At 42.6% G+C, this 13,984-nt stretch overlaps 1 protein-coding gene across 1 annotated transcript; it reads left to right on the top strand.

The window, feature by feature from the left end:
* Positions 1-3,972: 3,972 nt before the first annotated feature.
* Positions 3,973-11,629, top strand: LOC129824044 (uroporphyrinogen decarboxylase). The gene is made up of 10 exons (XM_055883323.1): positions 3,973-4,355; positions 4,953-5,065; positions 6,641-6,720; positions 6,810-6,872; positions 7,109-7,306; positions 7,642-7,803; positions 8,122-8,256; positions 8,651-8,751; positions 8,995-9,061; positions 10,859-11,629. The coding sequence occupies exons 1-10, from the start codon at positions 4,333-4,335 to the stop codon at positions 11,021-11,023; spliced, it is 1,107 nt and encodes a 368-aa protein (XP_055739298.1). The 5' UTR covers positions 3,973-4,332; the 3' UTR covers positions 11,024-11,629.
* Positions 11,630-13,984: the final 2,355 nt, after the last annotated feature.

Below are 13,984 nucleotides of genomic sequence, written 5' to 3'. Positions count from 1 at the left end.
TACTTTCCTAGCCAACACTATCATGCTATCAAATGCCAAATGATTCTTTGAAGTTTTAAAAGCATTATCACAATCATTCATGGCCTTATTACATGCTTCAGTCCACCAAGGAACTATCCCTCACTGGAGTAGCCAATAAGGAAGCATCTAACATGACCGAATTCACAGATGCAGCACAGTCTTCTACCGACCCTTCTATTGACAATTTATGATTCTCCTTCACACAAAGTGTAAACAGTTTCCCAGTATGCCTTGTCAAAGCACCAATTTATAACCAGTTCCCTTTTCTGAAAACATACGTCAAGATCCATGTTGCACATGACTGGGAAATGATCACTACCTATTGTGAATTCTATCTTCACATTCCACTCACATATTCCAGCAATGGAGGACACTAACAAATGATCTAAAAATGACAAAGTACCCCCTAGTCACATTTAACCTTCATTTATACTAGCTAGTCCCCTCTGCTCCATAAAACTTTCAACCACTAAACCATTGGCATCTGTGGTATTGCTGCTCCAAAAGTTGTTATGGTGTGGAGATTTCAATGCTCATATCACCTTCACTGGATTTCACAACTATATCTAATTCAGATACAGAGATGGGCTTACAAGGATTATAGTAAATAAACAATGTGATATTTCCCCTTTCTCTCCACTGCCACATGTTTATGTTCTTTGAAACCATGTCCTACACCTTCTTTGATAAATGTAGCACACCTATCACTCGAACCCCGTATTCAATCACTACTCAGAGATAAAACCAGGAATAATATAATCCAATTAAGTTTAAGCATTTTTCTTGTATACATACCACATCCGGTAAAAACATCTAAATCACGTTTAAACTTCTTAAATTATTGTCAATTGGCTATCAAACTCCTAGCATTCAATTTAAGTGATAATGCCCTTGAATAGTCCCGACACAAATCTAGGGTTGCTACCCAAGCCGGCTAGTCGTTTGTTTTATCGGTTCGGTTGACAGAGTCGTTCAGTCTTTTTGTTCTGTATCCTGTCATACGTTCTAAATGTTCCATTGCCATACTGGCTGGCAACATTCTTATCCCTTGCTTGCTAGCTAGCCAACTACGGCTAACTTACAGTCACGTTAAACAGTGCAGCCAGAATAACAACAGTAGCTGCATTTGCATTTGTTTAAGCTGTTTTCTAGTGACCTTTACTTGGATACATCCATAACAATGAGCTAATAAGGCACAATTTATCCTGGCAGAGAACACGTGCTCTCCCTTCAGGACACTGTTGTTCAGAGGAGCGAGCCAACAACACAGCTAACACAATCACTTCAAATTGAAGATGGAAAGACTGCAAACTAGCTGCACTTAGTTTCATTTGACCTTTTTTTCAATTGAAATTTCTTTGTGTGTGTATATACACTGCTCAAAAAAATAAAGGGAACACTTAAACAACACAATGTAACTCCAAGTCAATCATACTTCTGTGAAATCAAACTGTCCACTTAGGAAGCAACACTGATTGACAATAAATTTCACATGCTGTTTTGCAAATGGAATAGACAAAAGGTGGAAATTATAGGCAATTAGCAAGACACCCCCAATAAAGGAGTGGTTCTGCAGGTGGTGACCACAGACCACTTCTCAGTTCCTATGCTTCCTGGCTGATGTTTTGGTCACTTTTGAATGCTGGCGGTGCTTTCACACTAGTGGTAGCATGAGACGGAGTCTACAACCCACACAAGTGGCTCAGGTAGTGCAGCTCATCCAGGATGGCACGTCAATGGGAGCTGTGGCAAGAAGGTTTGCTGTGTCTGTCAGCGTAGTGTCCAGAGCATGGAGGCGCTACCAGGAGACAGGCCAGTACATCAGGAGACGTGGAGGAGGCCGTAGGAGGGCAACAACCCAGCAGCAGGACCACTACCTCCGCCTTTGTGCAAGAAAAAGCACTGCCAGAGCCCTGCAAAATGACCTCCAGCAGGCCACAAATGTGCATGGGTTGTTGCCCTCCTATGGCCTCCACGTCTCCTGATGTACTGGCCTGTCTCCTGGTAGCGCCTCCATGCTCTGGACACTACGCTGACAGACACAGCAAACCTTCTTGCCACATCTCGCATTGATGGGCCATCCTGGATGAACTGCACTACCTGAGCCACTTGTGTGGGTTGTAGACTCCGTCTCATGCTACCACTAGAGTGAAAGCACCGCCAGCATTCAAAAGTGACCAAAACATCAGCCAGGAAGCATAGGAACTGAGAAGTGGTCTGTGGTCACCACCTGCAGAACCACTCCTTTATTAGGGGTGTCTTGCTAATTGCCTATAATTTCCACCTTTTGTCTATTCCATTTGCACTACAGCATGTGCAATTTATTGTCAATCAGTGTTGCTTCCTAAGTGGACAGTTTGATTTCACATAAGTGTGATTGACTTGGAGTTACATTGTGTTGTTTAAGTGTTCCCTTTATTTTTTTGAGCAGTATATATATATATATATATATATATAAAAAAAGATGCCAGGTGAGTTATGATTTCGACTAGCTGAGAAACCCTGCCTGTGTATCATCCCGACATGTTCATTATGGGACAGATGGAGATCAAATGTTAATATTGAAACAATGTTTCAAATGTCAGAGACAGACAGCAAGGTTTATGCAAAATTACAATGTATCCTATTTGTACTTGTGCGCTTCCATGGCTTTCTGTTGTACTTCACATCCTCCATACGCTGCACTGTGTTCTCAGTCACAACGTTTAACTTTAGAGTCAGGCCCACATTTCCTATACTCATGATCCCCATCTCATTTTACCTTTGCACACATTAGCAACATGCCCCATCCGTTGGCACTTAAAACACCGAAGGGGAGGCGGCACATACTCTCTAACCTGATAAGTGAGTGATCCTAGCTGCATCCTGTTCGGTCTATTCCCCTCAAATTGTAACAATACAGTTTAGTGTCCACTTGACTGCCACTCTTTTTGCTTTTCATCCTCTTCACATCGATAACTTTTCCTCCTTTAGTGCAAGCCTTAACGTCTTCCATGGTCATTTCCAATGGCATCCCACCAATTACTCCTCTCATTTTAGTCATAGCACCTTGAATGTGACATTTCACCCAACCCCCATTTAGTGTTCAATTTCAAGACATTCTCCTGCTGATTGTACTATTTGCAATGATCAGGACCTTCCCATAACCCATTGGTTTGGCATCCTTAAATAAACCCAATCTCTTCCCTAATTGATTTTGTCAAATGCAAAGGATGGAAGTACTTACTCGCTGGTTCTGGGAACACTACCATCCAACCTCTTTGTGAAAGAGTGGTCCTGTTCTTTACAGGTCTACTCATTGTTTCCCCAGCAGTATTCATCAGGGGCACAGCTTTCACTGGGGCCTTTCTGAAATTGCATTTTAATTTCCACCCATTTATATCATTGGAATGTGATTCAAAAAAGGGGCAACTGTGTGCTTTAGGACCGTGCGAGGGCAGGCTGTTTGGAGTGTTTATCCAACTGAAGAAAGAAAAAAAGTCCCCCAACCAAAGTTGCGCCCCTGGTATTCATTCCTCTGTCATGTCATGGCGATTTCTCTTACTCATGTTACTCCTATTTACAACTGGTTTTATCATAATCAATTACCCTAATGCTACCATCTGAACTATCTGCCTTTTTTTACCTTTATTTAACTAAGCAAGTCAGTTAAGAACAAATTCTTATTTACAATGACGGCCTAGGAACAAGTAACGAACTGCCTTGTTCAGGGGCAGAACGACACATTTTTACCTTGTCAGCTCGGAGATTCGATCTTGCAACCTTTCGGTTACTAGTCCAACGCTCTACCCACCTGCCGCCCCGACCCAAGTACAGTTGTGCCAAATAACTAACAAACAAACAAATTACAGCTTGTTCACACTTTCGGGATCCAACGCCGGTTGAGGAACCCTCCGCTGTCCTTTAAATATATCACTCATTGCTTCAAGCCACACCTGGCCACACCCACCAAACGGAGCAAATGCCTGTTCATGAACGTTGAAGAACGTTTTGGGGTAACGTGTCGTTCAGAACAATCCGTCACGCAACGTTGCAGACATTTAATCGAATATAACGCACCCCAGGATGACCAATGACATTGCGCAACATATGAACGCGAGTTTAGACGACTACCTGCTCTGGAACGTACCAAAAGTATAGCGGTCAGTGGTCTGTCACATGACTTTCTAAAGCTGGCCGCGCCCTGTAGTGGGGTCGTGCAACATTCTGGATGACAGTCAAGAAAGAATCAGGCAGCAGTTTGCCACTGACGTCTAGGACAAGTGAACAGCATCTCTGAATTTATTCTTCCATTATAACATCAGCCCCATCATGGACAAGGACGATTTAATACTGTATGTATATTATCTGACTGTATACCTGGCTAGCTACTACTGTCTATGTAGCTAACGTTAAACCGACTAGCTAGCTAACCATTTAGTTCGTAACGTTACAAAAAAATGCAATCTACCATGAGGACACGTGTATTGCGTTGTTTGTGAATATCATGCTTGATATGTGATATGAGCTAGTTAGTTACCTACCAATGACCACGAGCAGCGGCATTTCTGTCAAATGAAAGTATTGATCAGTGATGAAGATTATGTCAGGGAAGCTACTACATAAAGCATTTATGTGACTGGCACCATGATGTTGCATGAGAAAGATCTCACGATCATTTCACCAGCATCTCATTCAACCGTTGTTCCACTGTGTGCAGCTGATAACAGAAAGAGGGACTTATCTTCTGTAATCACCTGCTTCCTGTACAGGACACTGTAGTGTGCCCAACATGATACCATGGGAGGGGAGGAGTAGCCCTACCCCTGATAAGAACTAATTGTTAAAATTAGGAAGAATGTTACCAACAAAATGTGTCGTTATGTGGGTTATGGCTTTCGTTTATATACATTTCTAAAACATTCATCTTTGCCATTTTATTTCAATTTTAGCCCTAAAGACTTCCCCAAGTTGAAGAATGATGCATTCCTTCTTGCATGCCGTGGCCAAGAAACCCCTCATGTGCCTGTGTGGTGTATGAGACAGGCTGGACGTTACCTACCAGGTGGGTCTCTAGGCTACAACACACTCTCATTAGTCTCTCTACACACCCGCTCCCACAATTTTCAAATGTTCTGACTTAACAAGTCTGTACATAATAGAATGTCAGTTTGTCATACAGGAACTACATCAGTGCCTAGTTTTATATGCGTTTGATATGTTTACCAATGACCTGCCACTGGCATTAAACAAAGCATGTGTGTCCATGTATGCTGATGATTCAACCATATATGTATCAGCAATCACAGCTAATGAAGTCACTGAAACCCTTAACAAAGAGTTGCAGTCTGTTTAGGAATGGGTGGCCAGTAATATACTGGTCCTGAACATCTCTAAAACTAAGAGTATTGTATTTGGTTCAAATCATTCCCTAAATTCTAGACCTCCACTGATTATGGTAATGAATGGTGTGGCTGTTGAACAAGTTGAAGAGACTAAATTACTTGGTGTTACCTTAGACTGTAAACTGTCATGGTCAAAACATATAGATTCAATGGTTGTAAATATGGGAAGAGGTCTCTCTGTAATAAAGACATCACACTCTTAAGTTCTGCAGGCTCTAGTTTAGTCTAATCTTGATTATTGTCCAGTCGTGTGGTCCAGTGCTGCAAGGAAAGACCTAGTTAAGCTGCAGCTGGCCCGGAACAGAGCGGCACGTCTTGCTCTTCGTTGTAATCAGAGGGCTGATATAAATACTATGCTGCCAGTCTCTCTTGGCTCAGAGTTGAGGAGAGACTGACTGCATCACTTCTTTTTTTATAAGAAACGTGTTGAAAATCCCAAATTGCTCACCAGACATGCCACCAGGTGTCTTTTTATGTTCCCCAAATCAAGAGCAAATTCAAGAAAGCATACATTATTATATAGAGCCCCTATTGCATGGCACTTCCTTCCATCTCATATTGCTCAAATAAACAGCCAACCTGGTTTCAAAAAACAGATAAAGCAACACCTCGTGGCACAATGCCTCTCCCCTGTTTGACCTAGATAGTTTGTGTGATGCATTGATATGTAGGCTACGTGTGCCTTTTTCAAAAATTATGTAGTTCTGTTCTTGTCTATTAATGTTCTGTATTGTTTCATGTTTTGTGTGGATCCCAGGAAGAGTAGCTGCTGCTTTTGCAAAAGCTAATGTGGATCCTAATAAAATACCAAATAAGTCTTTATCCGCTTCAATAACATACATCATTGTAGCTAGCGAGATGGAGATCAGAGGTTGTTTTTGCATTTCTCAAGAGGTTAGTTGTCATCAACTACCTTGACTTAAACCACTTTGAATTGGAATTGCAACATTCTGGCATGTCTGCCTCGTGATTCGTCTGTCTGAGGTGGACCCACCCCTGATTTATTTCTATTTTCTATTGAAGTTGCCAAAAGGGTTTGTCATAGAAACCAGATCCTAGTCACTACTGTTGCCTAGGGTCGTATTTTCGAGACTACACTCATGTACTTCACTGACCTAAGAAACACACATTGAACTAACACTACAAATATCAATAGGGTTTTTGTTGTTGAATGGACCTATCCATCTCTTAGTGTCTGTTGGCATTGACATGTAAGCTAACCTATTTGTTTGTAGAGTTCCGTGAGTCCAGAGCGGGAAAGGACTTCTTTGCAACATGTCGGTCACCTGCAGCCTGCTGTGAACTCACTCTCCAGGTAATCATTGCATGTGTTAAACCAGCACGTTTTACTACTAAACATCTTGGCATAGATGGAGAACACTCACTTATTGTTTCTTCTTACAGCCATTGAGACGTTTCCCATTTGATGCTGCCATCATCTTCTCAGACATCCTGGTTATCCCACAGGTAAGAGATGTCCTGTCTGAGGCAGATCTTTCTTTGCCTTTAGTTCAATCACAAGTGTTGTGCTTCCTCCTCTCTACATACTAAACAAAGAGAGAACCTGCTGGCAAGAAGGTCATCTATTTGTGTAGTATATTGATAGGAGGAAGCACCAACACAACTCATACGTAACTCAGAGACAGTATATGTTATTCTTTTGCTTAACCGGTTAATGACTCTGTGTGTGTACCTGCTCCCAGGCCATGGGTATGGATGTCCAGATGGTGGCAGGAAAGGGCCCTACTTTCCCAGAGCCCTTAAAGGAACCAGAGGACCTGCTGCTGCTGCAGTCCAAGGTGGATGTCAACAAAGAGCTGGACTATGTCTTCAAGGCCATTACACTGACACGCCACAAACTGGAAGGCAAGGTCCCTCTCATCGGCTTCACTGGTGCCCCGGTGAGATGGAACACACGCACGCACGCACGCACGCACGCACGCACGCACGCACGCACTCACACACACACACACACACACACACACACACACACACACACACACACACACACACACACACACACACACACACACACACACACACACACACACACACACACACACACACACACACACACACACAGAGTGCGAGAGAGAGAGAACACTTTTCAATACAGAATCTGTTGGTTACTTCAATAGTCAAAATACACTTTTTTTCAGCCTTGTGTCATATCTTGGTGTTCTTAGACTAGAGGCTCCAGTAAAGTGACCCATATCATCATCTGTTTCTCCTGTAGTGGACCCTGATGGCCTATATGATTGAGGGGGGAGGCTCAACAACCCAATCCAAGGCTAAGCGCTGGCTGTACCGTCACCCTGAAGCCAGCCACCAGCTGTTAAAGATGCTGACTGACATCATAGTAGAGTACCTGCTGGGACAGGTGGCTGCTGGAGCACAGGTAAGCAAGGCACCATGGGAGATTGTGTTCCAGCTGCATCTTACTGCTAGCCCAGAGTTCTTGCTCATGGGAAAATGATCAGGTGAATAGAGGGTAGATCAGTTTATTTACAGCACTTAATTGGACAAGGAGAAGATGTTCATAAATGGCATGAATGATCTGATAGCTCAATATCTAGGAACTGCTAGAATGTTGATTTATTCATGTCGGTTTCTTTTAGGGCCCCTATCATAGACACATTATACAGGAGACACAGTCCTGTCTAGATACATGGCACATTATTATCCAGTCTGTTCCACCTTCCCTGTGTTTCCCCAGGCCTTGCAGGTGTTTGAGTCCCATGCTGGCTATCTGGGCCCAGTGGAGTTCCAGGAGTTCTCCCTGCCCTACCTCCGAGACATCGCCCGTAAGGTCAAGGACCAGCTGAAGGAGTCAGGCCAGGATGTCCCCATGGTGAGCCCACACAGACTGTCCCTTCTTCATTTTCACACAACACAGACATCCTCATCCTTTTTGTGGATTTTATGTCACTAGATTTTCAAGACAAGCTTTTGTTCATCATTATGCTTAAAAAAAGCTTACTTGTCTTGTGGTGTGATAACATGTGGCCAGTGTAATGTGATATTTCACCAGTAGATGGCACTATACTGTCAAATATATTGTCATCTGGAGTAGTCAGAAATACATTTTAGTTTTTTTATGCATTGAATGGCATGTCATCGGTCTCCAATGTTGACATCGGTCAATATTTAACAATTGTTTTGTAATTTGTTTTTCACTGCAGTGTGTCTTTAAAGTTCCCTGGACTATACTGTATCTCCCTCATGTCCTTCATGTTCTGTCACAGATTGTGTTTGCCAAGGACGGCCACTATGGTCTGGAGGACCTCTCTCAGTCCCACTATGAGGTTGTTGGTTTGGATTGGACCATCGACCCTCGCTCAGCGCGGTAACGAACATTAACCCTTTTCACAGAAATCAGATCACGAGCCATTTCCCTAGACAGTCAGTGACCGAGCCAACATTTGCTAAAGGTATTGTGTCATATGTTGAAATTGGATTGGATTCACACTCTTTTATGAAAGGTTACATTTATCTTGTCAACAATAAAAACAGGTGGTTCGGTCCACTGTTGATTGAACTCCAGGTTAATACACCTTTGGTAATGAACCCCTTGTCTCTGTGGTTTCAGGGAGCGAACTGGAGGAAAGGTTAGCCTCCAGGGGAACATGGACCCGTGTGCGCTATATGCCCCCAAAGTAAGGTTTTTTTGAGATCCAAGAAATGTATATATTGGCGAAATGTTTCAGTACAAAGGTACTGTACAGTAAAAGCACATTAACCAAAAGCACATTAACCAGCGATTGTTGTGCCAGGCACTTGCTGCTATAACTTATACACGATACAGTGCCTTCAGAAAGTATTCAGACCACTTGACCTCTTCCACAATTTGTTATGTTACAGCCTTATTCTAAATGTGATTAAATCAAACAATTTCCTTAGCAATCTACACACAGTAGATGACAAAGTGAAAATAGGTTTTTAGAAATGTTTGCAAATTTATTAAAAATAAAAAAACAGATACCTTATTTACTTAAGTATTCAGACCCTTTGCTATGAGAATCGAAATTGAGCTCAGATGCATCCTGTTTCCATTGATCATCTTTGAGATGTTTCTACAACTTGATTGGAGTCCACCTGTGGTCAATTCAATTGATTGGACATGATTTGGAAAGGCACACACCTGTCTATATAAGGTCCCACAGTTGACAGTGCCTGTCAAAGCAAAAACCAAGCCATGAGGTTGAATGAATTGTCCGTCGAGCTCTGAGACAAGATTGTGACAAGGCACAGATCTGGGGAAGAGTACCAAAAAATGTCCACAGCATTGAAGGTCCCCAAGAACACAGTGGCCTTCATCATTCTTAAATGGAAGAAGTTTGGTATCACCAACACAATTCCAAGAGCTGTCCACCCGGCCAAACTGAACAGTCAGGGGAGAAGAGCCTTGGTCAGGGAGGTGAACAAGAACCTGATGGTCACTTTTTGACAGAGCTCTAGAGTTCCTCTGTGGAGATGGGAGAACCTTCATGAAGGACAACCATCTCTGCAGCACTCCACCAATCAGGCCTTTATGGTAGAGTGGCCAGACGGAAGCCACTCCTCTGTAAAATGCACATGACAGCCCGCTTGGAGTTTGCCAAAAGGCACCTAAAGACTCTCATACCATGAGAAACAAGATTCTCTGGTCTGATGAAACCAAGATTCAACTCTTTGGCCTGAATGCCAAGCGGGACGTCTCGAGGAAACCTGGCACCATCCCTACGGTGAAGCGTGGTGGTGGCAGCATCATGCTGTGGGGATGTTTTTCAGCGGCATGGACTGGGAGACTAGTCAGGATCGAGGCAAAGATGAGCGGAGCAAAGTACAGAGAGATCCTTGAAAACCTGCTCCAGAGTGCTTAGGACCTCAGACTGGGGTGAAGGTTCACCTTCCAACAGGACAACGACCATAAGCACACAGCCAAGACAACACAGGAGTGGCTTCGGGCAAGTCTCTGAATGTTCTTGAGTGGCCCAGCCAGAGCCAGGATTTGAACCCGATCGAACATCTCTGGAGAGATCTGAAAATAACTGTGCAGCAACGCTCCCCATCCAACCTGACAGAGCTTCAGAGGATCTGCAGAGAATGGGATAAACTCCCCAAATACAGGTGTGCCAAGCTTGTAGCGTCATACCCAAGAAGACTCAATGCTGTTATTGATGCCAAAGGTGCTTCAACAAAGTACTAAGTAAAGACTCTGAATACCTATCTAAATATGTTATTTCAGGGTTCTTTTGTTTATAAATTTGCAAAAATGTCTGAACATGTTTTTGCATTATCATTATGGGGTATTGTGTGTTGATTAATAAGGGAAAACATCTATTTAATACATTTTAGAATAAGGCTGTAACGTAACAAAATGTGTAAAAGGTCAAGGGGTCTGAATACTTTCCGAAGGCACCATACTTTCAAAAATGATGCTTATTTGTCTCTGTCTATCTCTACCCATGCAGGAGCGTATATCAGAGATAGTGAAAAAGATGCTGGAAGGCTTTGGCACCAGAGGGTACATTGCCAACCTGGGCCACGGGCTGTACCCTGACATGGACCCGGAGAACGTGGGTGCCTTTGTAGAAGCTGTCCACACTCACTCTCGCCACCTCCTCAACCTCAAGTAACACCACCGTCACCTGGCAACATTGACCGCAGTCATCATACTAGCAGAGAAGCAGCACCCAAAAACCAAAGCAACATTGGCTTGGATTGTAGAGACTATATCATGTTTTCACAGTAATCCAATAAACCACCAGGTCTTATCAAGTATGGAATCCCAGGACAGATCAAGATGGATCTTGTCCAATTCTGGATCTTTTTCTCTTTCTGAAGAGAATACTTCATTATGTTATATAGATAATCCGAAAACAAACGAAAAACATTGCAGCAGTGCAAGACCTTGTAATATTTCATATTATTCATGTGTACCACTGATCTGTTTTATTCATCAGATGTAGTGCACCTAAAATTGAAGAAACAAGTGTACCTTATCAAAACAACAGTAGTGAAGGAGATTCAATGTGATTATCCTCAATGGTTGTGAGATAGTCTCAGCCCAATCGGTGTTGTTTAGACTGTTGTACTGCAATTATGACTGTGACTGATGTACAAGCCTAATCATTAGTGTGTATATTTTTCTCTTAGTTTTTTATTCAGTCAAATAAAATAAAAATTATATTTTAATTGGACCTGTATTTCAAATGAATCAAATAAATGATATTGGATTTCTATTGGATGTGTTTTGCCTCTAACACACCCTAATCGAGAACCATTGGCTCATCTTATTGTGCCCTCTAGATATTGCACTCTGCAGTTCACTCCAGGTTTTCTCTAACCAGCAATCTTCCATCTACACATCGACGACAATACCACTGGTGCTTGCGATTACTATGGAAACCCTTCAATTACAAATGAGATGTAGCGAGGGAGTGGGGGTCGGGTGTGGCTGGCATACTGTACATGATGTTGTTCAAACCAGTTTAGTACCAGAACTAATCTGTCCGGACTTAATTTGTTTCCACGTTGAACAAACACATTTCTGAAATTGGGAAAAGGCTCTATTTTATTACTGCTTTTGGCTTAAAGGGGAGTGATTATCATTACAGTCTGCATTTTACACAAGGCATAAAAGTAGTTAATCCCAATGGGTGTTTTTCTATGAAAGGCAGCTAAGTAGTAGAGATAAGTAGATCCGTACAAATCCATTTGTTTTTGTTGTTGGAATGGTGGGAATAGGATTCAACAAAAACATTTCGTCACGTGATGTTTTGAGTATTGGTCAGTTTTTCTCCTTGTACGTATGCTCCTCTGCTGTGTTGTAGGTTGAATTTAACATTTTCCCTACGTATGGTTAAGGTCGGGATTGGGAGAGGGGAAGCTGATCCTCCATCTGACTCTAGAGGAAACTTGTGTGAAACATGGCTTGGGGAAGCGGTTCAGGAGGCTCCTGGTTGGATGGACGACACTCAAGCAGCACCTGACGTGGCGGCGGCGCTCTCCTTTTCATTTGGAGACAGACAACACGTTGTCACGATGCAGGATTAGACTGACCTTGATTGTGTTGTGAGGGGCTGTTGCCTGTAAACCGCTGGGAAAATAAAGACAAATAAAATATAAATTAAGGCCATAGGACTCAAGATGCTGTCACTCAACGCTTTGTTGTTTAAGGACAAATAGCAAGGCTATGGTTTATTGTTTCTTCTAGAAGTGTGTATATGTTTTGTATGTATTTGTATAAAAGTGTGTATATGTTTGTGTTTGTGTGTGTGTGTTACCTCATGGGGTTTTCAGGCATTATTTTTAATTGCAACAATGAATCGTGTGCTTAAAAAAAGCTCAATCCCCCAAGGTCTCCTTACGAAGAAGACCAGGGGGATGGATTGAGGTGGGGGGGACTCAGGCTCAATCTCGCAGCAAATCAGCAGACCTGAAAATCCAATCTTCTCCTGGAGACAGCAGGCTTTACATCATTTGTCAGGGACTGGTACTATCAGAGCTTTATCAGATGGGAGGGTATGGGTTGCCTTTGTGATTGATTTGAAATATTAACATAGGGCAATGGAGAAACCCAAACCAGACTTCTGACTGTATATAAGTGAGGAGTCGCAGGCTGGCACCAATGTTACTGTAGCCGCTGTAGAAAAAGTGAAGACAATATTTTGTGGCAATGTGATGGTGACGCTATCTGCACTGCCCTGTGTAATCCATCTTGGGACTAGTGCTTTTGAAAAGCCACTGACATGTACACTTCATTGTGTCAAGGTCACTGCCTTGTAAACGGTAGACTAACGTGTAATATACCAAGCAGTGTCAGAGGAAGGCCCTAAAAATTGTCAGAGACTCCAGTCACCCAAGTCATAGACTGTTCTCTCTGCTACCGCAGGACAAGCGGTACCGGAGCGCCAAGTCTGGGACCAAAAGGCTCCTGGACAGCTTCTACTCCCAAGTCAGAAGACTGCTGAACAGTTCATCAAATGGCTACCCGGACTATTTGCATTGACACCCTTTTTTTGTTGTTGCATCCACTCTGCATACTCACTGGACTGATACTCCAACGCACACTACAATCACTCACACATGCATATTGACGCCAGACACACACACTTTCACTCTTCACATACGCTGCTGTTAGTCTGTTTATTATATATCCTCATTGCCTTTTTCCTCTACCAACGTTTACATTCTGAATGACCTCAACTACCTCGTACCCCTGCACATTGACTCGGTACCTCTTGTATATAGCCTCGTTATTGTTTTTATTGTGTTAGTATTTCGGTTTTTTATTTATATTTTTCTTACTTTTTAACTCTGCATTGTTGGGAAAGGGCTCGTAAGTAAAGTCTACACCTGTTGTATTCGATGACAAATACAATTCGATTTGATTTTAATAGATCCACACTGTTTGAATCGTGCCATTAAACAAAGTGGATGATGAAAAAAATATGCTTGTCAGTCAGTCACCCTAGCTTTAGAGACCAGAAAGCCTGAAATAGGTCAGAGTGTATATGTGCTGTTTGCTCCAGTCACATTATCAGTACATGGAGGTAGATGTGTCTGTGTAATCCATCTCCACTATCAGAGGGAGC

Source organism: Salvelinus fontinalis, chromosome 26 (assembly GCF_029448725.1).
Source record: "Salvelinus fontinalis isolate EN_2023a chromosome 26, ASM2944872v1, whole genome shotgun sequence".
NCBI classification, from domain to species: Eukaryota; Metazoa; Chordata; class Actinopteri; order Salmoniformes; family Salmonidae; genus Salvelinus; species Salvelinus fontinalis.
Note: the sequence above shows the minus strand (reverse complement) of the source record. Positions and strands in the feature narration are given on the sequence as shown.